Source organism: Lolium rigidum, chromosome 7, assembly GCF_022539505.1.
Source record: "Lolium rigidum isolate FL_2022 chromosome 7, APGP_CSIRO_Lrig_0.1, whole genome shotgun sequence".
In the NCBI taxonomy this organism is placed as follows: Eukaryota; Viridiplantae; Streptophyta; class Magnoliopsida; order Poales; family Poaceae; genus Lolium; species Lolium rigidum.
This window is the reverse complement of record NC_061514.1, coordinates 66,632,169-66,657,367: the sequence shown is the minus strand read 5'-3', so window position 1 is coordinate 66,657,367 and position 25,199 is coordinate 66,632,169. Positions and strand designations below refer to the sequence as shown.

Sequence of the window (25,199 nt, the reverse complement as noted above, 5' to 3'; positions counted from 1 at the left end):
TGATCAAAAGAGAATTCTCTTGCCAACCTCCTAGAGATGATAGCTAAACATTAAAAAACATACATTCATGCTAACTTAATTATGCTGCCAATTCCTAATTAATTACCGACATATCTAGAAATTTAAGACCATCTCCGCATTATATATATGATGTTCCCTCTGCTCTGATCCAACGACACATTGTCAAGCTACTACCTGGGATGCCTTTTTGGAGCGTAGTGGCTGGCAAACTCTTGACAAGAAGAAGCCCGTTGAGCACAACAGCTAGCTGGATAAGCTAGTTAAAAAGTATGCGTTTTTCACACAGATTTGCATGTTCGGTGCATCCCTTTGTCTCGTCATCAGTTTGTTTCTTCACCGGAAAGGGACACGGCGTGCATGCGCCGGCAATTAAAAATGGTTAGGCAACACTCTGTTAACAAATGCTTATGTTAGCCCGTGACATGAGTTTTGTGATGTCCGTTTGTAGACGTTAATTGTTTTGCGTAAAGCGGTGGTAGTAATGCAGTTTGGTATTTGTGCATCTGTCAATCAGATTAGGTAAATCATTTTGTGATTTCCGTCTGAGTTCTGAAAGGGATGCCAGACAGATATGTAGTTTTCAGGAGCTTAAAAAATATCTGGCATGATATGGCCCGCTTTGCACGCTTACATGGTCAGTTCGATTTGTAGGATGATATTGCTATCGCTTGATACCATAGGTAAGGGACCATCCATGGAACTAGTTCAAACCCATACCTAAACCAAGCTGGGAAGTTTCAGAGTTACCATGGTCTTTTACACAAACAAATAATGTGTGATCCAGATGAACCACGGCTGCGCAAACCCACAAAAATTAACCTCAATGCTACACAAGAGTTGCTGCTATATTAAAACATACAGGCAGAGAGCGTGTGCCTGAAAACTTCTGACTCACAGGTTTTCGCTTCTTGAGTCTGTAGCAAGTGGTTCACTTTCTTTGACCATTGAAGATCGTGGTAGCCTTCCAGCAGTTTTAACTTCCAGTTTTTTCTGTCTAAGTATGCAAAATCTCCAACCACAAAACTTCAGATTGGAAAAATTCCCAAAGTGACAAATCAAAAGGGGAAGAATCCTTTTAACAGGAGAGCATCAACTTTCATCCAAACACCATTGAATATTCACCAGCAAGAAACGAGTTGGCAGTGTCAAATCCATCTAGGGCAGCAAAACTGAAGCCAGCCAATGCGGTTTGTGTGGGATAGTGTACACTGCATTTGGCTAGCATTTATCAGATGCCGTGCGCAAGAACAGCAAAATCCGTCACGATCCTGATGGGCATGATTCTAGTAGTATCTAGGCTGTGTGATGTCCACATAGTGCAGCATCCTGAAACCAATATGTCATGTTGCCTAGTGTGCAGCACAACTTGTTGAGATCACCAAAAGGACTACAAGGCAGACCAGCAAGACCGAGAGGACACCTAGCTCCATGTATGAAGTCACTGTGCCTGGATGCACACGCTTTCAATGCACCATCAGCTGCAGAAGGCCAAAGGGCAGCCAAACACCTTCACTATCCAAGTAAACTCACCCCTTGCTGCTGAAATTTTTTGAAATGAAATTCCTATATTGTAATTCCCCAACAGACCAATCATAAAAATCCTCAATATCATAGCTCACATCTATCTAGAGAAAGGGATATAAAGGAGATGCTGATCGCAACAGTATGTAACTCCCCTGTAAGCTCTCACTTTTCTTTCTGCTTGTAGAGCAACATATATATAGTAAGTCTCAGCAGCATGTTGTTGCGCTACAGATGCAAGCAAGGAAATAACGAGCAGACAATCACACGCGCTAATTTCTGTTACCAAGGGCTGCAAATGGTGAACTTTTCCAGAAAATGGAGGAAGAACGAATGCTCTTCATTTCACCATAAGAGAGCAAGCGGATGCACACAATGCCATCACCAGTGGCTGCAAAACACAGACTAGAGAAAGACCTGAACTTTGATTTTATGATGGCCTATCAAAAATAGAAGCAGCCAACATCTTTGCTGATTTTCGAAGAGTGATACTCATTGTAGTTCAGATACCCCCACAAACGGGAAAGACCAATCTCTTCATACCTTGAAGACTTCGACCGCAAAATATACAAATCTTTGATATTACTCTCGAACTTCGTTCCAATTTCATCAACCTGTGTTTAAAGGCAGATAGTTACCGAAAAGGACATGTATATAATATCTATTAGTGGATGCTGCATTTAAGGTTGAGAGGTCGAAAGCATCAACAGTACTGCAACAAGTACAAGTGCATAACAACAGATATTTGGTGGATCTCAGCAACTACTGAAAGGGCCAGCAAATCTGTAACTAACTGTTCATGCATTGTGACAATAGAACAACCCTTTAGAGCAACCAACATTCATCATTCAGTGTTTGATTCAACAACAATTAACAGTTTAGGGTCAAAAAAGAATTTCTGGTGTGAATAAAATTAGGATCAAACTCACTGGACCTGCATCAGGATTTCAAGGATAGATGACTTGCTCCCAGAACCACAATGTGACAAACTAGGGAAATTAATCAAAGATAATAATCATATCAATAAAAGTAACCATTGAATACTGGAGCTGGAAAATAAACCAAAGAATATAGAACGCAGTATTTTTCATAAAACCAAACTACTTTGTGCATGTGAAATCGAGAAAATACCTGCGAGAAGTTTATAAGAGAGTGCAGATTAAGTTGATCCACTGCTGATTCCGAAAGACCACCAAGACTCTTAAAACATGATCGAAACTGCAAAGCTAGTTGAAGCATCCTTTTGATTATGGTGGCAACTGGTTTTGTCTCATTGGATAAGAAGCATCTGAAGAACACATCGTGATCAGTTAAAAGCAAACAAAATACTCAATACAAGTAGAATCTTACAGTATAGCCAGTACTCAATTAGCAAAAAAAATTATCCTCAAAAATCATATACCCTGGGATCCCCACAAAAAAAAGAAGTAAAAGTGGGATAAAACAGCTTCTCTTGCAACTAAAAGCAAATGCTAGACGTACCAGATCTTTCTTGCTGTCTATTCTACTTGAAAGAATTAGATATTGAACTGAACAGCCAAAATGTGAGGTGGTGACAGGAGAAAACACTAGTGATCTAATAAATTGTCCGTATTATGTGCACTGCAATAAACAGACCATTACACATGATCCATAAAACAGCAGCTGTGTAAATTGCCGTTTCTCCCCATTAAAGAGATACCTTAAGACATAATCAATGTAATAAACTAGAAAGTAATTTCATATCTGTAGGAAAAGATCTTACATGTGAAGTGCGTCGGTAACATAGCACATATGCACATACTCGATATCCAGCATATCTTTCACCTACACAACAATAGAGATCAGTACACATGCACCTACCCAGTAAAACTATCATCTCATAAAATACAAAATTCATCACGCTAAATCTTGAAGTAGCATGATATACCAACTGGAAGTAACATGACATACCAACTGCAAGTGACATGATATACCAACTGGAATAACATACCTGATGCTTAAGGGAATGTTGAAAACGACGCCATGATATATCAGACAAATTGCAATGGTGGTACTGCTGTAGTGTTGATAGAAAATGATAAACTTGGTGTCTAAATAAGAAAAGAATAGCTAATGTCAATAAATAAACTAATTAAATAAAGACACATATTCCAGAGATACTTTATAGAAACACAACGTCAGTAATAGTACTTTTCAAAGAATAGCACCTGAAGTTACTCATATGCATACTAGAAGTAACATGTTAGACCGTAGAGATGATTCATTATGCTTCAGCAAGAAATTAAAATCACATTGGAGGTTGTATCAGATAATACGGAAGCCACTTTATGCAATCGCGAACAAATTATTAAACCATCCAAAAGAACATTATTTTTCTCGGAAACATTCAAAGGTTCAAATGCTCCGGCATGTATTCAATAGTCAGTACTTGATTTGATGTTCAAAGAAAGATTAAAAAATCAGGATTTCGTTTCTACAAAATATGGCAATTACAGATGTACTCCCTCCGGACGCGTTTAATCGACGCGGGCTTTAGTTCAGAACATGCATCTAACTAGTTTACGTCCGCGTCAATTAAAACAGACCCGAGGTAGTAAATAGCAGTTTAAAAAAATTGTTTTCCAGATTTACGAGTAACCAAAATCTATTTGGCTATGTTTATCTAATAACCTTAACAACACATCAAATGTTTACACCAATTATGGTACTTCGTATATGGTTGAATGCCACAAATCACTAGAACAGTTTGAATATGCGTACCTCACTTTCATTACAGAGTTTAATTGCTTCAATATATCAGGCCTACTGTGGCTGGAACGACTGATTAGCTGTGTCAACTCCTGTAATAAATTAGCATATGACAGTCATATATATATATATATAGGAAATAAGTTTCACATCACCTCAATTATGGTACTTCATACATCTTGGTACAGTTACTGACAGAACTAGAATACATAATCATTTCTCCTAACTACTCTTCAAGAAAATTAAGTTCAAATAACTCGATACCAATTTTGTATGTGAGCTATGGGCACTCCACAAAAAAGAACAGTTTTGAAGAGAAGATCAGAAGATGGTAGAAGTTATCATGGCATGTATATCTGAATGAATCAAACACTTGAGCTAAAATATCAATGAAGAAGAATACCTTTAGAAACCGCCATACTTCAGTAAGTGAAAAGACTGCAAACCTGACTTGAACAAGATAACAAAATATTTCAGCATATTTCCTAAGTGCCTCCTCTGTAATGACAATATTCACAGGCCAATCGACTTTATAACCCAGCAAGATGTCATCCAACATGTCAAGAGTCTCAAGACCTGCCAGCCAAAATTTGGGCAGTTAGTAATTTGAGAAGCAAACCTTTAGCTATCAAATCCCAAAAATTGTTGACAGTGACAATCCAAAGATCAAATCGTTACCACATTCAGAGGCTAGAAGAGAGATGCCTGGTTGTGCTTTCATGTATATAAACAGTTTTCCCTTGTAAGGGTCTGTATCACATGAAGAACTCTGCAAGGCCAAGTCAAGGAGCCTTTGGATCTCTGCTCTTTTCTGCTCAGACTTCACAAAAAACCATTTCTGCATGGAGGAAGTGGAGTTGTAAGGATTTGTGTGGATAAACATGAATGTGTGACCTATGGGCTAATACAAAAATAGTTGCATAAAGTTACCTTATGATGTATGGAAACAATAAAAGAATCTGCCCAGTCAGCTAGTTCCATAAAATGGTATCGCCGCAGTGCCAGTAGATGTCCACAAAGATCAAAACCTTCTTCAAGCAATTTCATTGTGAAGCTGCTAACATATTTATATCTTTTACAGTTAAGGAACATGGGGTAGAAATAAAATACTGAGCTACAGTTTTAGTGGTTTAAAGTCAAGAATCATAACTCGTAGATCAGAAAAACTCCAACAAGATAACTAAAGATGCAGTATCATTTAAAACAAACTCCATAATATGTAGATTTTTCGATTGAAGCATTTGATGAACAACAGTACAGATAAAGCAAGTAAATATGCTGGTCATTCTACACTACATGATAGGTCGAATAGTTTAGACAACAAAGAGCATTTAAAAGACAGTGCATAACAAATTAGCATTCATGAAACAGAGCCTCTGATGCTATTCTGATAATAATAGTAGAATGAGAAATTTACCAACACATACAATTGTAGGAAACAAGAAGGATACTGAAGCAAAACTTCTTGTATAATGCACTTGTCAATAGCTATATCAAGTGGCATATCAGATGCTGAACTACTATCCCCAGCTATTTTTTCTGTTGATTTAGCAGTATATTCTAACAATTTCTCCCATAATGCTCCACCGCAAACATTTTCCAGAAGATTATCTCTTGCTGCTATTTCTACTGATGAAGCAATGCACCCCTGACTTCCTGTCTTAGCTTGAAGAAGATTGCTCGAACAATCAGATTGTTTGCATATCTGAGCAGTGGACTGTAGAACAACTGTAGATCCGGCTTCAGGCTCAACTAGGCAGGATCTACTCCTTCCACAGTATACTTCACATGGATTTGTGACTGATTCAAAAACAAAGCTCGCAAGTGCTCGATTCTTCCTTTTCCCTTCCAAGTCACTCTCCGTATGGAGAACACCTGCATTCTTCAGTATGGGGTTGCTGCTGAGATTGTAAGGAACACTAGTATTCCATGAGCTAGTCATCATGCCAGACTTCTCATCGTGTGATACTTGCTCGACTGCACTTTCAACGTCAGTATAAAGAAACTCATCGACCAAACACATTTGACCAGGAGAACTATTACATGCATTCTTCGGAAATCTGCCAAATGGCCAAAATTTACTATACTGGTAATCCAGGTCTTGAGCATCGGGCATCACATTATGTTCCATATTTTGTGAGTGCATGGGAACATTGCTGCAACTCCAATTGCTATCTCTGAGGTGCTCATCGTTAGGGTTTGCAGGATCTGTCCCGTTTCGACACGAACTAGTTTGATATGAAAGCACTTCTTTGGTTTCCGGGGAGCATTTTGCTTCGCCTGTACTTGCATGGTATGATGAGAGCTTCGAACTAGACAAATTAACACAAACGATACTGTTCTCAACTTCATTTTCGTCCATAGAACTATAAGAAGAGCATTCTGAAGATTCAAGTGGATCCAGTTTATCTGAAGACTCTTCTGATGTTGAACAAGCATCATTATCATCTTCATCTGCAGCCTCATCTGCAGCCCTAGTGTAAGAAAGGACAGATCAGACTATTATCTGGTAAGGTGAAGACTCTGTTGACATGAGTAAACATATAGTACGCACAAAAAATACAGAAGAAATGAATGAATGTAGCAATTTTAACATTTCAACAAAGATAGATTGAGGACATACATATCACAAGTTGGCAGAGCATGGGTCTCGCCATAGAAAAACTCCACATCTGAAACTGCTGTGTCTAGAGGGCTTTTACTTGTATATAGGGAGTTCGACACAGGACCAACAGGAATTATCTGAAATATAACTTCATGTCATACGGTATGATTCAAAAGCATAGTTGACCTAGCATAGCAGTACTGCTGATGAAGAGCAGAAAACAGATAAGTAGTAAACGCTGAACTGAAGTGCTAGCGAGACCTCAATATTGGAGAAAAAATGATGGAGCTTCTCTAGCATCGACTTGTACATAGTATCTCTTTGACATAATACAGCTTCAGCCATGTTTTTTGAGAAAGTAAATGAATTCACTGAGAACTCAATGGGTGTATCAAACCATGGGAGAATTTCCTCCAGGCGGATGGTTTTGCTAGAGGCATGAGCATCTCCTCCGGTAGTACAAAGACTGCATGATTTTACAAGCTTCATGAGTACTTGAAGCTGCTGTCCAGTGCGTAAAAGAGGATTGCATATATCTTTCAGAAAACATGGAACAGATACATGATTCCTTCCCTGTTGACAGCGGTACATGATGAAATTAATTTAGATCTACTGCAAAAGGAGCGTCATTATCATCGTTCAAATGCTTGGATTCATGTAAGAATAGATCATATAACTGTGTTTCTGGTGTTAAAATAAAGTAGGGCAGCAAAAGAAAGTTTATCTTTGAAGCTTCACAAAGACAAGTAATGTTTTACCTTCAAGGATAATAGACTGAAGTCATCTAGTGTGCCCACAGAACCTCCTTGGGTTTTCTTATTCTCAGTCTGAGTAATGAGGAATTCCTCATAAGGGTCGTCAACACTAGCTCGGTATATCCATAACTTAATGAAGTTACAGTATGGTTCACAGGAACGAATGAACAGATATTTCAAAAGAGCATAGTGAACCGGATCAGCATCCTACAATTGAAGTCAAACAAAGCAAGAATCATTCAGCATTTCAAATGATAAGCCATCCAGCAAGATGTATCCGACAAAAACATTCAGTACAGCAGCACAATAATATTTGTCATCAGGTAGAGAATACATGAACAGCAGGATATATCAGAAAAACAAACAAAAAAGTACATAAGCACAACGAGTGAAAAAAAACATTATCTGAGAACAAAGTTGTCAGAAACATGATTCTATAATAAGGTAAATATACAATCTTGTCATTAAGGCATGCAAACCAAAGATATTGGCGAAATATAAACATAAAGTACCAAACATTTAAGAGATATATTGAGAAGTTGGTTTAATAGGACCAGAATTAAATATTCGCATGTAAATAGAAGATGATTACTTACACGAAGGCGGACATACAAATAAGATAGCAAATCAGTGCCCCGTGGGAAGTTCTCAAACTCTAACTTAGCGTCAGTAGTCAAGCCTTCCTCGCTTAATGAAAGACCTGCGAACTTAGGAAAGCAAATGTTTCCGAGGGACTTGATATGCCTTCTTAACTCCTCTGTGTGGAGATAAACTTCCAGAAGAGTGACTTCAGAACTAGAATTACAGCTTGCTCTATCTGGGATAATGGAAGGTCTATCAGTTTGTCCCACTGAACGCCTCAGCTTAATTGATGCTGGTAAAGTATTCAAGGAAGAGAAATAGCCTTCCAGAACTTTTTCAACTGCTGCAGCAAATGCTTGGTTCATAAGACTATAAGGAGGACGCTCGGTGTTTGTATCATCAGAAACATCATGTTCATGTCCTTCTCTACTTCCATACTTCATTTCTCGAATTTGGAAAAGATAAAAGTGCACAAACTTGCACAGGAAGAAAACTGCAAGACCTGTAGAGCATATAGAATTGAGAATATGCCCTACAGCAGCAGTGCTGGATGAACGTGACCACACATTGGCGACACGATGAGACGTTCTGTCTGCCGGACTTGAGGAGAACAGCACTGAAAGTTCCTCAATCTCATCTAACGATGATTTGACTCCATGCAGTGCCGACAAAGCCAGACGAACCAAAGCAGCATCCTGCAGAACAAAGATGGTCCTCACACCAATAAGAAATACAAATAGAAATACAATGGTACTAGTACGGTTATAGCACAGATACAGCAATGGTTTTTAAGGCGTCCGCCTTAGGACGCTTAGGCAACGCGAACTGGCAACGCCTAGGAAATTTGCCCGCTTGAGACGTCCTCTTAGGCATCAGAGCGGGGTTAGAACGCCTTAAGACGCCTTACTGCCCTAGAAACCATGGATATAGCTATAATTATTTCCCAAAAACTATCCGGTATATAAAATGTCGTCAGTGATAATCATATCCCTAATTCCCTATAGCAGTTTCCACCTGACTTTATTCATGCCATACAGCATTAGACTAGAGCTTCCTTTTAAAAATGACACAGACCATACACATCTACCATATTTGAGGAACCCAGCAAAATTTCCCCATCTCCGCTACCCACACTCATTGCCATTCAAAATAACAAGTACTCCCTCCGTCCATAAAAGGATGTCGAAGATTTGTCCAAATCCAAGATTTGTCGAATTTAGACAAATCTTCGACATCCTTTTATGGACAGAGGTAGTACTCTGTCCTGTTGATCTGCTAACATTTGACTACCTACTTAATTCTGATCATGGTTGATCTACGCAGCACAGCTAGTTTTGACAGCACAGCATGCTCTCTCGCTTTTTCTTGTGGGCATTCTTCATGCTACAACCGATAATTCTTACTACCAATGTTGGAAATCACAAAGCTAATCAGTTCGGCAGGCACAGCAGGTCAAAAAAAAAATCAGAAGTCAGGAGGGTTCATGCATTTCACTCACTGGAACGGAGGTGAGCTCGTAAATTGGATCCTGAGGGGGACTCCCAACACCGGCGAATGTGCTCTGGCGGGTGATGGAATCCCAGGTTGCAGGCGGAGTCCAGGGGCCGTCCACGCGGAGGGTGGCGAGCAGCGACGAGAGGCTGGAGGCGGCGGCCTCCATCCCGTGTGTAGGCGCAGATGTGGAGAAGCAAGTTGTAGCGGTGGACTGCTGGTGGTGGTGATGACAACCGTACGGCGGGCTAGAAGCTCGAAAACAGATCTGCCAGGCTAGGGTTTACGGCAGGAATGATTAGCGCAGCGCCATAGGAGGAGGAGCGGGCTGGCGGTGTTCTCGGGGCGGCGCGCGATCCGGACGGGACGAGGAGGAAGTAGGGCAGCGCGAGCTCGAGGCGGGCCGGAGGGAATTGGGTTGCCACCATGGGAGGAGGGGCAGGGCGGCGGTGGTCTCGGTACTGCAAAAGGAATCTCCGGGGGCGTGCCTCCGGCGCCAATGTGCTGGTGGCGGAGGCCTGGGCCGGGGCGCGCCGGCGGCGGAGGCCTAGCTCGCGGCGGCGCTGCTCGGTGGCTCTCCTCCGAGAGAGGTCTCGTGGTGGCGAATTTGGGGGTACTTTGGCGCGTAGAGCTGGTGAAGACCGATCTGACATGTGGGCCCGCTACGTAAGTGAGAGTAGGCAGATGGTGTTTTTCGTTTTGGCAAAAAAATGGCAGATCCCCACATGGTGATTAGGGGGGGAATTTATTATTTGCCCTCAATTACTTTGCCACTCTACGTTTTGCCCTCAATCACTTTGAACTTTTTTTTTGAAACTTCAATTACTTTGAACTTACTTTTTTGCCACACTTTACTTTGGCACTTGATGATTTGCCCCTTAACTGGCTGGGCCCACGTGCAATGACCAAATAGCCCTTAGAGCAAGTACAATAGAGTCTAGTCAGCTGACTATAAAATATTAAATAATATATTTTAGATGAGTTGGAAGAGAGAGAAGAGGAGAGAGAAGGGAGGTGGGCTACTATGCAATAGCCAGCTCTTGCACGTGCTCCTATGCACTTTGTGAGAGTGAGAGGTGGGTCATATTTTAGTAAAGTACTTCATTTATATAGCCAACTATTGTACATGTTAGCTATATGGTAACTACAAATGACATAGCATCTTGTTATAGCCATCAGTTGGCTATAGTATTGGAATTGCTCTTATATCTGTTTGGCCTGAATCAATCGATTGGAGGCTTGGTGCTCCCTTGTTCGTTCTGTCTGTCCCAGTTCATCGTGAACAGAGCGGCCAGGCCGGGCCCGAGCAAAGGGATTTGGCGGCGGCCCTCCACATCCAGAGCATAAGGAGCGCCATCGCTCGACGGCCGCGCCCGCGAGTCCACCCTATTTGGCCATTTCCCCTCCGTGAGGTCCCGCAGCTGTAGCACCAACTCATCGAGTTCGTCGTACACGATGCAATCGGAGCGCTCCTCCGCGCCCTCTCTGCAGCAGACGGGTGGCAACGGAGGGAGCACCGCCTTCCTGAAGACCTTGTGGAGCACGAAGATCACGCCCGCAGCCTCGGGGTCGGGGGCGCGGCAGGCGGCTGCGTCCGGCTTGAGCTCCTTCATCAACCACCGCGTCGGCCCATACCGCCCTTGCCTTCCATGTGAAGCAGCGCCGCCGGTCGGCAACTCCGCGACCTATGCAGCGGCGAGCGGCGGAGGTGCAGAGGGTGGCAGGCCAGCTACAACGTCGAGCGGCGGCGCCGGCGGCTACTACCTGAGCTAGGGTTCTTCCAGGCCCAATTCTTTCTGAACATGAAAGAAAGGGCTAAAAATCCGTTTGGTTTCTTTTGATGTGCAATCAGGGTACTTTTGTCCTACAGATCTTTCATATCTCCTCCAATAATAAGAAAATAAGTTTTAAGGGCAAATCATCAAGTGTCAAAGTAAAGTGGGGCAAAAAAGAGAGTTCAATGTAATGGAGGGTAAAAAGTAAAGTGGCAAAGTAAATGAGGGCAAATAATAAATTTCCCCGTGATTAGGTCAGTTTTGGCATCAAGGTTCCAACAGCCACGTCCTCTAAAGGAATTTGGACGCCGCCCGACAAAAAAACATTTGCATCTCTAAAGCCTCTTTTTTTCGGCGCGGTCTGATACGGTGTCCGGCGTCCTGAGCCCGTAGGGGACGCTCGGGGAACGTCGAACACACCGAAATGTGAGGCGAGGCGTGGCGGGACCGACGCATCAGCGACTCACGGACGGACACTCAACCGCCGCCTACCTAGGGTCGATGCAGTTGCCGAGAAGTGAAACCGTCGCATTGGCAACCACGTTGATCGACGCGTGAACCTGCAAAATGGAGCGCGAACTCTGCGGAAGAGCAACCGCCGGTCTCTTCGATATCTGTGTCGTCGTTCATCCGCGCTCAATAAGACCCATACGTAGGCGCTTTCGGATCTTCAACTGGTCGCCATTCATCCAAGCTTCTCACGATGAGCGACCTCTTCGGGCTTCCATCAAACACCGACAGCAAGGGCAAGTCTCCAGGATGGCGCCATTGGTGGGACAGAGTCCGGACGTCCAGCAGCGGCGATGATTCCCCGCCGCCGGACAGCGGCGAGGAATTGGAGGCCGATGAGGAGGAGGAGGAGGAGGAGGAGGAGGCCGAGGCCGAGGCCGAGGAAGAGGAAGAGGCTGAGGAGGCGGCGGCGGCCCGGGCGAAGGCGGATGCGAAAGCGAAGCGGAAGGCGCAGCCGGTGAGCTCCGTCGATGACGAGGAGGACACGAGTTTCTCCGATGCGTCGGACGACACCGCCTCTTCGGAAGTGGTGACGAGCAGGAAGCGCCACCGTGAGGACGACGAGGCGGGGCCATCAAAGAATAAGTAGTTTAAATTTTTATATGTAAATTTGTTTATATTTCTCGAAGTTTTTTATATGTAATTTGTGTATGTTGCACCGCTTTGAATATTAGCAGCGTTATTTAACCTACACATTTCTTCTATATACTATAAATAAAAAAAGTATTTTAAAGTTTGAGGGCGGCGTTTGGGGGACGCGGCTGGGGAGCGACGTCCCCCAAACGTGGCACGAATGAAACACGTCCCCCAAATACTCGATCCGGATACGTTTGAGGGATGCTTTGAGAGACGCGGCTGGAGATACTCTTAGTTTGAGGGAAAAACCATTGGTTTGCCTTCAGCACCAAACTTCAAGGTGAAATTGGGTTTTTGTCTTTCGACATGTACTCCCTACGTTCTTGTACTTTAGGATTAATTAAAGTTAAACTTTAAAAAGTTTAACTAAGAATATAAAAAAATATCTAAAATATAAAATAAGTACTACTCCCTCCAAATAAGTACTAGACTAATCATCAGGATAATAATTTTTATATTATATAAATTTGCAACTATGGATATTGATATTTTTTATTTTTCGTCAAACTTTAGAAATATTGATTTGAACTAATGCTAAAACGCAAGGTAAATAAAACGAAGGAAGTATACAGCTTTCATAAAAGTATTTAACGAAAATGCATCTTATGGCTGATAAAAAAAATCAAGAACATTTAGGATGAATGTTATAAACGGATAAGCAAATAACGAAGAACGAAACAAGAACACGCAGGGGACACAAGATTTAACGTGGAAAACCCCTTTCAACACAGAAGAGGAAAAAACCACGGGCGCCAGCCAGCAAAACTTCACTATATCGGGGAGTGTTTACAAATGCCGTGGGTTATTTTATAATCTGATAAACCCTAGCCGGCGGCTTACAAGATGTATATATAGGCGGTGGCAAGCCTACCGGCGATGGGCCTTGCTCCGCTCGTCAGAAATTAGCCTCCCTTTTCTCTTTAATATATGAATTTGGATCACAATATAACTATGACTTTGTTGTGTCGCCTCAGTGTACCACCGCCTATCATAGTTTGCTTAGTCTTGCCATGCTTGACTAGAGTCGGTGCTCCAATCTAATGTGGTGACTAGGATGGTGAGAACAGTATATGTACATAATCTTTCATCTTATTTTGCGTTCGATTCCTTCATCAACACACTTGAGAGATGGTTTTGGTGTTTCCACATTTTGCATAGGTGCACTTTGGATGTTCTTTTATATGTCCTCTGGTTTGGGTGAAACCTAGTACAGGACTACAGGAGTGAACCTGGAACAAAATAACCATGTTTCTTTGTATAAACCACACATTTGCCTGCGACTTTGCACATACATGCCGCAAAGTGACATTGGCTCAGAAGAATTGACCTGGTGATGATATGGCCAAGATTTTTTGGTTCTTCAGTTTAATTTGTTGTCGACATATGCATTGTTGTTTCGTAGGCGTTGAAGGAGGAGGCGGCGTGCCGCCGATGTGGCCAACAGGCTTCTCGACGTGCGATCTGGGCAGCACAACCTCGATCTAGGCTAGAGGGCCCCGATCTAGGCCAGATGGATCCAATAAGCCAAGCTGCGGGGAAGATCTAGCTATGGCCTTGGCCACGCCGATGTTGACATGCAATGTGTTCTAGGTTTCCATCTCCTCTTTGGTCGCTCCTCCACAGAGATGAGTGGTGACGTGGGGGCCTGTGAATTTTGCGAATAAAGGCGAAAGTCCTAGGATTATTCTTGTTGCAAGACAGTGGTATGCTTGAAGCATGTCTTCTTTGATTTGGCCGGAGTCTCGTGTTCCGGAAGGCTCCAGCGACAAACTCCAATGGATGACATGCCTGGAGTTTGCTGGATTGAATGTTATTCAGACGCTTACAACCATCTTTTTCTGACCGTTCGATTTCAGCTGGAGCAGTTCGAATCTCTGCCGCCCGTTGCCATCATGGGACATGTCTTTAGTTTCATGGTGAAGTCAATCGTGAAAAATGGCATGAAGCCGAGATCCAAGGACTCGTAATGGTGGTTCGAGTTCGGGTGGCGGTGAGGTTTTACCTTGGTGATTCGTGACTTGGAACAACGGCATCGGCAAGTGGGGGCGATAGCACAGGAGAAACTTGTAGAGCGAAAAGTGAAAACCCAAGGTCCGTCTTAATTGGTTGTGCCTAACAATAGCCTTGTTAAATGAATTGTTTGTGAGTGTAGACTTTTTCCTAGGTGAAAACTTATGATCTATGATCAGGGAGATGATTGCGCGTGTGCACTGTTTCCTTATTTGTGGCGTTGTTTTTGGAGAATATGGATTTTTTGTGTTGACTTCATGGTGTTTGGTCCGCTGCTACAATGAAAAGATCACTGTAGCGGAACTTTTCTATTATGACATTTTTCTTTTTCTTTTTATTTGTGAGCATTCGTATTGCAATTAGGGCGCTGAATTATTGCAAAGGTTGGATATAATTGTTATCTTCACAATGTTAATATGTTTCCTTTGTTGAAAAAAAAATGTACTGTTGTTTTCGGTGCAGGAACTAACTTTGTCCTCCACTAGGAAAATGGTTGAAAAGGGACAATACACACTCGCCTTTTATTTTAGTACTAACTCTTACTGCTAGTACTTATTAGCTAAACAAGTGTATATTTGCAAGCACGAGCCTGTGTGCAGGATTATTCAATTCGCGCTGACAACGCCGAGCCATGGCAGACACGAGTCATCAGGTAATCAGGTAAGAGCATCTCCACCCGTCTCCCCACAGAGCCCTCCACGGCCATTTTTTTTCATCCGGACGGCGAAAAACGGCCCAGTCAGGTCCCCGGTTCCTCGTTTTGATCCGGATTTGAGCCTATTTTCGTCCGGACTCCCCATGCCATCCTCGGTTTCCCGGGGGTCTCCCGGGGACTCCGGATGAAGCTAAACCAACCGCCCATGCCCACGTGTCTCCTCTTTCGTCCGGATTCCCCGAGCCGTCCTCTTTTTCCCCGAGAAACGCCGCTTGAGGAGCACACGACTGGAAATATACTGCCCCCCACGCCAAATCTTCCTCCAATCCAGACGAAAATTTCGCCGGATTTGGGCGTGGGGAGCGCCAACGAGTGGGGATGCTCTAAGACACACACACCCCGCCGGTGCTTTGCATTGCTGTACTGCACCAATTCGAGTGCTACGTACTGAAAAGCATAAATGGGTTATGAAAAAAGGCATACCGAGAAATTCTGGTAGCTTCCATTAGAAAGACGCATGCATGACATATGCTCGGCTGCTTCTTTCGAAATATTTTATGGTATCAAAGAACAGTCAGTATGTGTCAATGGATAGTCACTCCAAAATAAGCTAGTGCGCAGATCATGAAAACCAAAGTGGCGTATTAATATTGGTAAGCTGATGGTAAGATTGCTTTTGTTCTCCCATGATCCTGGTGGTCTGTTGCGCACTCCGTAAATATTCAATGACTTGGGGCGCCATGGCTCCACGCTTCATTATTCCTCCACTCGAAGTTCGTCGATCACACGATCTGCTCCCGCTCGGAATCGAAATGGCAATGGCCGTGAACAGTATTAACAGATAAAGAATGATAATCTGCCATTGTAGAACCAGTTTAATCTGTCAGGTTCCACTCATCTGGCTGGGGGTCTTGATCCGATCTGTTAAACCTGCTCGATGTGTTTCTTTTCCGGTTCGTCCGAGTCCGGATCGCTCGCAGCTGGCTGTTTCACTTTGGTTTCAGTTTCAGAAGCTTCATCTTTTTCCACGTCCGACGATCGGAAGCCCGCGAGGCTGGCCAGCGTGTCGACGGCGTCCACGACGCTCTCGATCCTCGTGGACACCTCGATCAGCAGCGACGTCACCGTGAAGAGCTGCACTGCATCCAGCACCGCCGCGGGCGACTCCTCCTCGACGAGCTTGGAAGGTAGCGCCCTCAGGTCGCTCTGCAGCTCCTGCACGGCGGTGTTCATCTCGGCCACGGCCAAGTCCAGTGCCCAGGAGGTCGTCATCGCGGCAACGGAGATGGACGCCTCCCTGAGAACCAGCGCGCACCGCGCCGCCACGCTCGCGCACCCGCCGGCGAGGCGCCGCTTGACGTGGTCGGGCGCCTGGATCTCGGACCGGGCGCAGCCGCTCAGCGCCTCCACGCAGTAGGCGCAGTGCCGCATGGCGGCGCCGACGCTCTTGTACTGTTCGTACGGGTGGCGGAAGCCGAACCTACCGTGGGCCGGTTCCCACCGCGCCAGGTTGGCCTGCGAGTCCTCGGTCGCCTTGGAGTTGAGCACGCACTTGTACCCCTCCGCCTTGTCCGACGGCGGCCGCTTGCCGTCCGCCGGCTGGTCCGCGAAGTAGTCCTCGACGCAGGCCTCGACGGCGCCGGCGAGCTTGTCCATGTTGCGCGCGGTGAGGCGGTGCAGCTCCTGCCCGGCCCAGACGGGGCAGACGAGCACGCAGACGGCGAGGCACATGAAGATGCCGATGGCGATGGTGCACACGCGGCTCTGCGCCATGGCCAGGAGCGCCTCCACGCGGTACCCCGACACGGCCACCAGGCTGTAGGTGAGGATGAAGATGGTCACGCCGTAGTCAAACCGCGCCTTCACCGTGGGTATGAACCTCGAGAACGTGGCGATGGAAGCTGCATACGTACAGAGCGCGAGATTGATCGTTAGCTAGGGTGAACGTACGTACACGATACGCAATGCATGCGCGTATTTAGGGTACGGTACGCGCGCGTACAATGTTGAAGCATATACGTACCGAGAAGGAAGACCGAGCCGCTACGGATGAACGGCTCGAGCTCGCCGCCGGCGTGGACCGCGACCCAGTGGACGCCGAGCGCGATCGCGCCGGCGCTGACCGTGGCGGCGGCGCGGTTGAACCCCTTGTACACGCAGCCGCCTGCACGTGCATGCATGAAAATTAGCATCAGAAAACCAATCCAAGTACTCTCGTAGGGTGACTGCAACAACATTCTGTTTCTGTTGCTAGATGTAACGTGTGATCTCGAGTGTAGGACTCACCGACGGTGTACTCGAAGACGACGACGACCGTCATGATGGCCCACATGGCGTTGCCGCCGACGCCCTCGTATAGGGGCCGGGTGTAGTAGAACACGGACACCAGCGAGAGCGCGAGGCCCACCTTGAGGCCGTGCACCGCCCGCCTGGGGTCGTCGGCGCCGATCTTCCACAGCCGCTTGCCGGAGCCAGACACCTTGGCCCCGAGCGCCACCACGCATGAAACCAGACACGCCCACGCCCGCGCGGCCAGGCAGCGCTCGTGCTCCACCGTCACCGACGCGCCCTCCGGCACCGTCACCCGCCACTCCGGGGCGCCCCCATTCCTCTTCGCGTCCTTCGTCGCCGCCGCGGCCACCATCTCCATGGCTTACAGTATGATCGACGACCAGTCTGAAGAACTGCGACTAGGTAGTGAATAACTCGACCTTACACCCTTCTCAAGGGTGAAGGTGAGCGGCCGACGACGTGCAGGTAGCTAACCTCTGGTGCTGGTTCGACTTCCAAAAATGGAGAGAAAGGAATGTAAGATGATAGTCTCTGTTCCTGTCTTGGAATGTTTACAAGGATCTGGACATGTCACCTATATATAGAGAGAGGCGAGGGTAGTACAAGATTGTTTTTTGGCTGGGAGCTGGGGACACATGTTAGGCCACCACGCTCGTGTCAGGGTGGACATCAAAGCTGACCGAACCTTGCGCACAAGAGCTCCATACTAAATGATGACCTTCCATGCACGTATGCTTTGGGAAAAGAAGACCAGGGGCCGCGCATCCTTAATTTACTACTCCTTTTGACTCATAATAATACTTGTCGCGAATTTAGGTCATATGTAGGCTAAAATCTATCTAGATTTATTTAACTTGTGACAAAGTATTTAGGATCGGAGGAAGTATTATTATTATCTTTGTTCTCGGTCAGTTGCAACCCATATGCAAGCTCCGCCAACAAAAAACATGTACCAAATCAAATGGTCAGGGACAATTGTCCTCAAGTTGCAACTCACTTCCAACTTGAAAAATAAACCCAGTTGCAACCAACTCGCAACTTACAGAACGCATGAATCACAATGCAAATTTAATAGTTCTAGAGTTGGCCGAGCTCTAAGCTTCGGTCGATCGAGAACTAGCAAACTATTATTATGGTTTGGCGGAAAAGGTACATGTGCAAAACAGAAGAAAGAATACAGTTACAAAGAAGAAGAAAAGAAGCCAATGAAAAACTGCTTGCATACAGAAGGACAGAGTGTGCGGACGGCCTACATAACAGAAATGTGTCCCCCGTGCTAAATTCGAAGATACGAATGATACTACGTTCCTCCCTACAGATGTCGCGCCGTACATGTAACCTGCGACGACGTCATGCATCCATGCGTTGCGTGCGGTCCGCAGCGGCCGGCCGGCCCATTGGCGCTCTCCTGCCGCCATGCTTTCAAATCTGGGCGTCCAGTCTGGAGTCAAACGCAGCCTGGAAGCCTTCCGCAAAAGGGCAGAGAGCAACGTCAGGTGTTTCAAGCACCTGGTTGGAAATGCAGAGCCCCTGCAAAGCAGCCGAACGATGAACGCAGCGATTTTAGAAGTGGTGGCGTCATGCTTGACGTCACCTATGTGCTGATCTAGTTTCTAAAACAACTGTGAAATATGTCTGAAATTTATAAACATGTCTGAAAGACTGAAACTCATGAAAATTTATTTATTGTTCAAAATATGTTTCACAAAGTTTCACATATGTCTCACATGTTTCTGAAACTTGTGAAACATTTTCTACCGTTTAATTTTTTTTAATCATGTTTCAGTTTTATCGAAAAGGGGACAAGTAGTCTCCCCAATCTCAAAGCATAATGTGTGGTGGATGGCACTCCGGCACATGCCATTGCCAGTAAAAAAAGAGTTTTCGGCCGAACATTCCACCGCCAGGCACCGGACGTCACTGAGCGAGAGAGGCCTTTGCGTTCCCCTTCCATCTTGGTTGGACTCCCAAATTTGGTTCAGAGCACGCTGCTCGGGCAACCCACAGAGGTGACTATCTTATGACAAGCAAAGCGAGGTGTGGTACGTGCTGCTATTTCCACTTTGTTCATAGAAGGCATTTTAAAAAAAGAAGGCAAAATATTAACTATTTTCTTTGATTAAGAAACATTGTTTAAGAGTTTCACAAGCCCGCGAAGACTAAAAACAAAAGAACTACTCGCATGGTATTACATTACTTAAAGCTTTGTCGCCGGTTAGGCACCACATTGTCGCCTCCTCTTTGATTTCAAACAAGCACAACAACTGTAATGGATTGATTGCAAAAAAAAACTCGACCATTTCTTCGTGGAGGTATGCTACCTCTGGTTTACCGTAGTGGTTATTCTTGTCGGCTCCTATGCACGAGCATTGCACTTAAAAGAAACCCACATGATGAAAAATCCCTTCATCGATTGGAGATACCCCTTTGAGTCTTCGCGTAACTGATGACAGTTATTGGTACACTCCAGCCGAGAAAAGCTGTGAAGTCGAGTAATTGTTAATTCAATTATGTTGAATATGTGTATAGGTTATAATTGGACTTGGATTACATGACACATCAGGTGTTAGAGCCGAACACTTGTAACCTAAGACCAATATATAAAGACACCATAAGCAACTAAAATAGACTAGACGAAACTGGTCGGTTAGACACGAGATTGCAAGGGGACGATCTGACGCGGGTGACCAGAGCAGCGTATCATGGTGATCGTGATGTGTTTGATGGCCTCGTCAACGGGCTTGTCTTCAACATTACTATATTCATTACTACATGGGGAGGCAAAGTACCTCGAAGTTTTTAGAGATATTATCGCCAGGTAGGCTACCTCGACCAAGATATTTTTCTAGCCAACTTATTCGGCATTGTTGCATGGCTATCCATCACTTCTGAATATTGAATGATATATGGTTGTGTGCACCAATGGATGCACAATCCGGGAATTTTCTTCCATAAAAATGGATAGCTCCTTTGTGGAGAGTTCAGGGGAAGTAAACACTCTGTTGGACACAACAAGCAAAATGGCTTATTCCTAGGATGAGGTTACTTTCGCATATGTAAACCACGAGGAATTCGAGTAGGAATGGAAGGCACACCGAGCAAGACTAGGACGGATCGAGTAATAATTTTAAGTGACTTGCTTTTGTGTGTAGTGCCCCAAGTATTTTTTTTTTTTTTGGAATATTTGTGTTGTTCATGACACATATTGTAGTGGCCAATGGCATATTTCAAAGATCGTGTCAATGTACTAGTCACCTAGTCCAAAAAAATTCATTCGGGTAATAAATGAACAATTTCGCTAATTTTTGAGGTCATGTGAGTCGGATACCCTCATGGAGGTTAAATGAGGCCAACCAAGCATAGCGTGGTTCAACCAGACTACTTGGCCTACCATGAAGACCAAGACACCTCACCAACTTAGAGTACAAGAAAAATCAAGATTACTTGTCCTAGATTCCCTCGGATATGATTTTAACCAAATCATACCGAATCTTGATGTATCTTATCAGATATAAAACTACTCGGCTCATGTAACCCTATTCCTCAGTCGTGTATATAAGGCGGCAAGGGGGCTGCCAGGTGCACATGTGATAGTCTGACATGTCTATACATTGAGATTCGTGCAATGGAGGTCGGTAAGAATCTGCAGGATTAGATCCTCGACTTAGATGTATAAGACAAATACACAGTACATTAACTAACTGAAATGCAAAATACAATTCCATGTCAGTCTACTTTAGCTAACAGGCATGTCAAAGTTAGTGGGCAATGCCCAATTTGCTTAAGAGGGGCCGAGGATGTCAAGCACCTACTTTTCCTATGTCCCCGCGCCAAGCAAATATGGGAGCAGTTGGGGCTCAATTTGTTAATCTCAGAAGCTTGTGAGATTGATAGAACCGGACAGGCAGTCCTTGAATCATTACTTTGCAGTGAAAGGGTATTCAGTTCAATCCTGGGTCAATCCATTACAACTGAAAATTTCGCGGTCACGTGCTGGTATCTTTGGTGGGAGCGTAGGCAAGCCGTTAATGGAGAGAAAATACAACCAGCCTCCAAATCTACTTCAGCAATCATGGCTCTTATAGCTAACTTTAAAGCTGCAAACTCACCTAAAGCAAAGGCGAAGAAATGCAGTTGGATAAAGCCTCCACTAGAGTTCGTGAAAATAAATGTGGACGCTTCTTTTGATGCCGATGATCTACGAGGTACCACAGGAGTAATTATCAGGGATAATAGAGGGGAGTTTATTGCTGCATCCAATATGAAGGTCGAACATGCTCATGATGTAGTAACAGCAGAAGCTATTGCCTTAAAGCAAGGGTTGGTTCTGGCTCAATCTTTGGGGTGTAACAGAATTATTATGGAATCTGATAACATGGAGGTAGTTGAAACTATGAAGAACGGCGCGGTTAATCATGGCATAGCTGCAGCAATCTTCGACGATTGTTACCACCTCTCGAGGCAGTTTGTAAAGATTCAATTCACCCATGTTTTTAGAGAAGCAAATACAGTAGCTCATGAACTTGCAAGGCTAGCTAGGGGATCACCTCAGTGTGTATGGATTGAGGATCCACCTAGCTCGATTATTCCTCTTATGTTAAATGATGTAACTCTTATTAGCAATGAATAAAGAGGTTTAAGTTGTCAAAAAAAAAACTAACTGAATTTTCTCCCTAAAAAACTAACTGGATTTTGTACCAATGAGATGGTTTTAACTGGATCGAGCTTTTCCGATGGCATTTCCTTAGAGCTTGCAGGTGGCAACAATTTCGCTTGGTCTCAGCTTGCCGGATTAAATTTGACTTTAGTTAGAAACAAAGAGCACAGCAGGATATGTTAAAAAAAAAGCAGAGCAAAAATTAGTGATGTTAACTTGGTAGGTAACCCTTTTTGTCGGCCTGTCTGATTTATTGAAAGCGAGGTAACTAATGGTTAAACGTGGTGTACTATGTGATTGGTAAACCAGCCGGGACGAGATGGGGGAGGATCCGCACGGGTCGCCGTCTGACAGAAGTGCACAGCTCGGCAAGTGAGCATGGATGCACTGCCAGGAACGAACCCACTTACCCACTTGGTTGACGCAAGCTCGCAACGCATGCATGGATCATGGATGACTGGCCTGCACTGCAGCATGTATCAACTCGAGAGTCCATAAGCTAATGACAAGTCGGATTGTCTCAGAGACCAACAACCATCAGACACGTCGGATCAACAAAGGGAATGAGGTTGCCGAGCAGGCAAATTAGTGGGCTCGTGAGATAAATAGAAATGAACATTATCTTCTCGTGCTTAGTTTAGAATTATCGGAGGCATAGTTTGGAAATATCGGAGGCGTCACTTTGGCTAAGAGGATCAGATCCTCCCATTAAGGAAAACATATTTTAAAATATGGTTAAAATATGGTGTACTATGTTTATGTCTTTTACATGTTCTGAATCATTTTGTGAGGAAAAATTACGAGTATATGTAATTTCGTAGGCAGAAAGTTATATTGTGAATAGTCATTGTGTGAAAATTGTCTTATTTACATAGGTCACAAAGATATCTTTTTCCATGAAATTTTATATGAGCGTATAAAATATGTAGCTACTCAACCGAGTTTTTTTCCAAGTTTTTAAATATTTTAAAATATGTTTTCCACATTGGAGCATCAGATCCTACAAGCCAAAGTGGACTTTACTGAAATATCTAGCTTGTGTCAATCTGTCCAATGCACAGACCACACTTTAGTCTGGCTAGGATGCCACATCAGGTGAGGTGGGGCCTCACTATCTTTGGCTGAGCAAATCCCTTAGTTTCAAAGGGATTTCCTACGAATTTAGAGGCTTCGATTTCTTAGAAATTCTCCTACAACCTTGTTTGCCTTGTAGGATTTGAAATCATTATCCCCTCTTTGCTACGCAACAAACGACATGAATTGCAAATTCCTATATTTTCAATTCATGTTAGATTCAACATGTCATGGCATTCTATTCATATGTTTTCTAGTTTCCAGCAACACAAGTACACAACCAAACGGCATACATTGCAAAATCTTAAGTTGTCAATTCCTTTGGGATTCAACATGTCGTGGCGTTCTATTCATATATTCATCCTATTACCATGTTTTGAAAACCTTTGAACCAAAAAAAAGTTATAAATGTGTCGTTGTGTGATACGTCCATTTTGCATCACTATTTTATATCATAAATTGCTGTTATTCATTGATATATTTCATATTTAGAGATGATACTTATGTTATTTCACCTATTTTGCATGTTTCATGATTATTGGAGAATTATTCACCGGAGTCGGGATTCTGCTGAAAAAGCACCGTCAGGACACCATATTTCGGAAGATCAACAATTGACGGAAATTATATGAAAAATCATATTTTTCCAGAAGACGAAGAGAGCTAGAAAGAGGAGCCGAGGAGGGCCGCCATGGGCCCCCCATAGGTCGGCGCGGGCCCTGGCATGGCCGCGCCGCCTTGTGGGGAGGGGGCCCACAGCCTCCTCTGGCCTCCCCTCCTTCGCGTACATCTTCGTCCCGAAAATCTAAGGCACGGGGAGTTACGGAGAATTGACAGAGCCGCCTCTGCGGGACGGAGAGACACCAGAGAGAAAAGAGCTCTCCGGCGGGCAGGAATCCGCCGGGGAAATTCCCTCCCAGAGGGGGAAATCGACGCCATCGCCATCGTCATCGAGCTGGACATCATTGGGATCATCATCATCATCATCATCTCCACCATCTACACCGCCATCTCCACCGCTGCATCTCGTCACTGCTGTAATATCTAGGGTTGAATCTTGATTGTTTGATAGGGGAAACTTTCCCGGTATCGATTACTACTTGTTATTGATGCTATTGAATGAAACCATTGAACCAAGGTTTATGTTCAGATTTTTATTCATCATCATATCACCTCTGATTATGTTCCATATGATGTCTCGTGAGTAGTTCGTTTAGTTCTTGAGGACATGGGTGAAGTCTAAATGTTAGTAGTGAACTATGTTGAGTAATATTTAATGGTTTGATATTTAAGTTGTGGTGTTATTCTTCTAGTGGTGTCATGTGAACGTCGACTACATGATACTTCACCTTTATGGGCCTAGGGAGTGCATCTTGTATTCGCTTGCTAATTGTGGGGTTGCCGGAGTGACAACAACCTAAACCCCCGTTAGTATATCGATGCAGGAGAGATAGCAGGATCTCAGAGTTTAAGGCTGTGGTTAGATTTATCTTAATTACTTTCTTGTATTTGCGGATGCTTGCAAGGGGTATAATCACAAGTATGTATTATTCCTAGGAAGGGCGGTGCATTAGCATAGGTTCACCCACACAACACTTATTAAAACAATGAAGATTAATCAACTATATGAAGCGAAAGCACTAGACTAAAATCCCCGTGTGTCCTCAAGAACGTTTGGTCATTATAAGTAAACAAACCGGCTTGTCCTTTGTGCTAAAAAGGATTGGGCCACTCGCTGCAATTATTTCTCTCGCATTTATTTACTCGTACTTTATTTATCTGCTATATCAAAACCCCATGAATACTTGTCTGTGAGCATTTACAGTGAATTCTTCATCGAAACTGCTTGTCAACACCTTCTGCTCCTCGTTGGGTTCGACATTCT

At 44.2% G+C, this 25,199-nt stretch overlaps 2 protein-coding genes across 2 annotated transcripts; both read right to left on the bottom strand.

Annotated features, from left to right (window-relative positions):
- Nucleotides 1–702: 702 nt before the first annotated feature.
- LOC124674323 lies at nucleotides 703–10,214 on the bottom strand. Its single transcript, XM_047210359.1, has 14 exons — nucleotides 9,713–10,214; nucleotides 8,229–8,909; nucleotides 7,636–7,839; nucleotides 7,139–7,450; nucleotides 6,896–7,014; nucleotides 5,724–6,746; nucleotides 5,203–5,344; nucleotides 4,951–5,110; nucleotides 4,676–4,848; nucleotides 4,285–4,364; nucleotides 3,515–3,614; nucleotides 3,287–3,348; nucleotides 2,674–2,830; nucleotides 703–2,156 (listed from the first exon to the last, which is right to left on the bottom strand). Exons 1-14 carry the CDS (start codon nucleotides 9,872–9,874, stop codon nucleotides 1,986–1,988), a joined length of 3,546 nt encoding a protein of 1,181 aa, XP_047066315.1. The 5' UTR covers nucleotides 9,875–10,214; the 3' UTR covers nucleotides 703–1,985.
- A 6,001-nt stretch (nucleotides 10,215–16,215) lies between these two features.
- LOC124671480 (aluminum-activated malate transporter 10-like) lies at nucleotides 16,216–17,941 on the bottom strand. The gene is made up of 3 exons (XM_047207849.1): nucleotides 17,578–17,941; nucleotides 17,315–17,455; nucleotides 16,216–17,192 (listed from the first exon to the last, which is right to left on the bottom strand). The coding sequence occupies exons 1-3, from the start codon at nucleotides 17,939–17,941 to the stop codon at nucleotides 16,216–16,218; spliced, it is 1,482 nt and encodes a 493-aa protein (XP_047063805.1).
- Between the last annotated feature and the right edge of the window lie 7,258 nt (nucleotides 17,942–25,199).

Coding starts and splice junctions, on each gene's coding strand:
- LOC124674323 (XM_047210359.1), bottom strand. CDS start 9,874: ATGGAGGCCGCCGCCTCCAGCCTCTCGTCGCTGCTCGCCACCCTCCGC. Junction 5,111..5,202: donor TTGTTTCCATACATCATAAG/GTAACTTTATGC, acceptor TCCTCCATGCAG/AAATGGTTTTTTGTGAAGTC. Junction 2,157..2,673: donor CTCTTATAAACTTCTCGCAG/GTATTTTCTCGA, acceptor CTTTAAACACAG/GTTGATGAAATTGGAACGAA.
- LOC124671480 (XM_047207849.1), bottom strand. CDS start 17,941: ATGGAGATGGTGGCCGCGGCGGCGACGAAGGACGCGAAGAGGAATGGG. Junction 17,456..17,577: donor CGTCTTCGAGTACACCGTCG/GTGAGTCCTACA, acceptor ATGCACGTGCAG/GCGGCTGCGTGTACAAGGGG. Junction 17,193..17,314: donor CGGCTCGGTCTTCCTTCTCG/GTACGTATATGC, acceptor GTACGTATGCAG/CTTCCATCGCCACGTTCTCG.